This window comes from Loa loa, assembly GCF_000183805.2.
Source record: "Loa loa unplaced genomic scaffold supercont3.4929, whole genome shotgun sequence".
In the NCBI taxonomy this organism is placed as follows: domain Eukaryota; kingdom Metazoa; phylum Nematoda; class Chromadorea; order Rhabditida; family Onchocercidae; genus Loa; species Loa loa.
Window position 1 is genome coordinate 1 of NW_018113105.1, and position 662 is coordinate 662.

At 23.7% G+C, this 662-nt stretch overlaps 1 protein-coding gene across 1 annotated transcript; it reads right to left on the minus strand.

Moving 5' to 3' along the window:
* Nucleotides 1-190: 190 nt before the first annotated feature.
* Nucleotides 191-346, minus strand: LOAG_16228 (hypothetical protein; the record flags this gene model as incomplete). The annotated part of the gene is made up of 1 exon (XM_003151716.1): nt 191-346. A coding segment is annotated over one exon (155 nt), but the record flags the coding sequence as incomplete, so codon positions are not given.
* Between the last annotated feature and the right edge of the window lie 316 nt (nt 347-662).

The following is a 662-nucleotide window of genomic DNA, read 5'->3' on the forward strand; positions in this document are numbered from 1 at the left end:
AAAAAAAAAAAAAAAAAATGCATGAAATAATCAAATATTAAGTAACTATTTTGAAATAGAAAGAATAAATTTTTCTTAAAAATTCTTTTATACATTTTAAAAAAGTAAAAATAGTTGGTTAAATCAAAAACAAAAAAAAAAAAAAAACAAATTTTTATAGTTTAATATTTTTGAAATTAAAATAAATTACCAGAACCACGAAACATTTGATATGGTGTTAGGCACTTTTCAAATCTTGTATTCGTAATAACCATATCATTGGTTTTAATTTCGCTATTACTTCCAAATGGAAAATACGGTGGTTCTTCATGCCATGTTAGATTTACTAAATTCTCTACATAAGCAACTGAAAAATTATTACATCTGATAATTTACAATATCCCATCTTAAGTCTTTTACCTCTCAAAATATCCGGTAAAAATTGATTGCATTAATAAGATTTGCATTATGCAAATATTAAGTAATTAAATACAAAATATTATATATGCTAAATTCGTTATTAATATGTATGTAATTTGTGATAGCAATAAGTAATGAAATTTGAATATATTATGGTATTTACAATTCCAAATATGTATATGTAGAAGGGAAAAAGGGAAAGAGAGAGAGAGAGAGAGAGAGAGAGAGAGAGGAGGGAGGGAGAGTATATATATATATAGTAG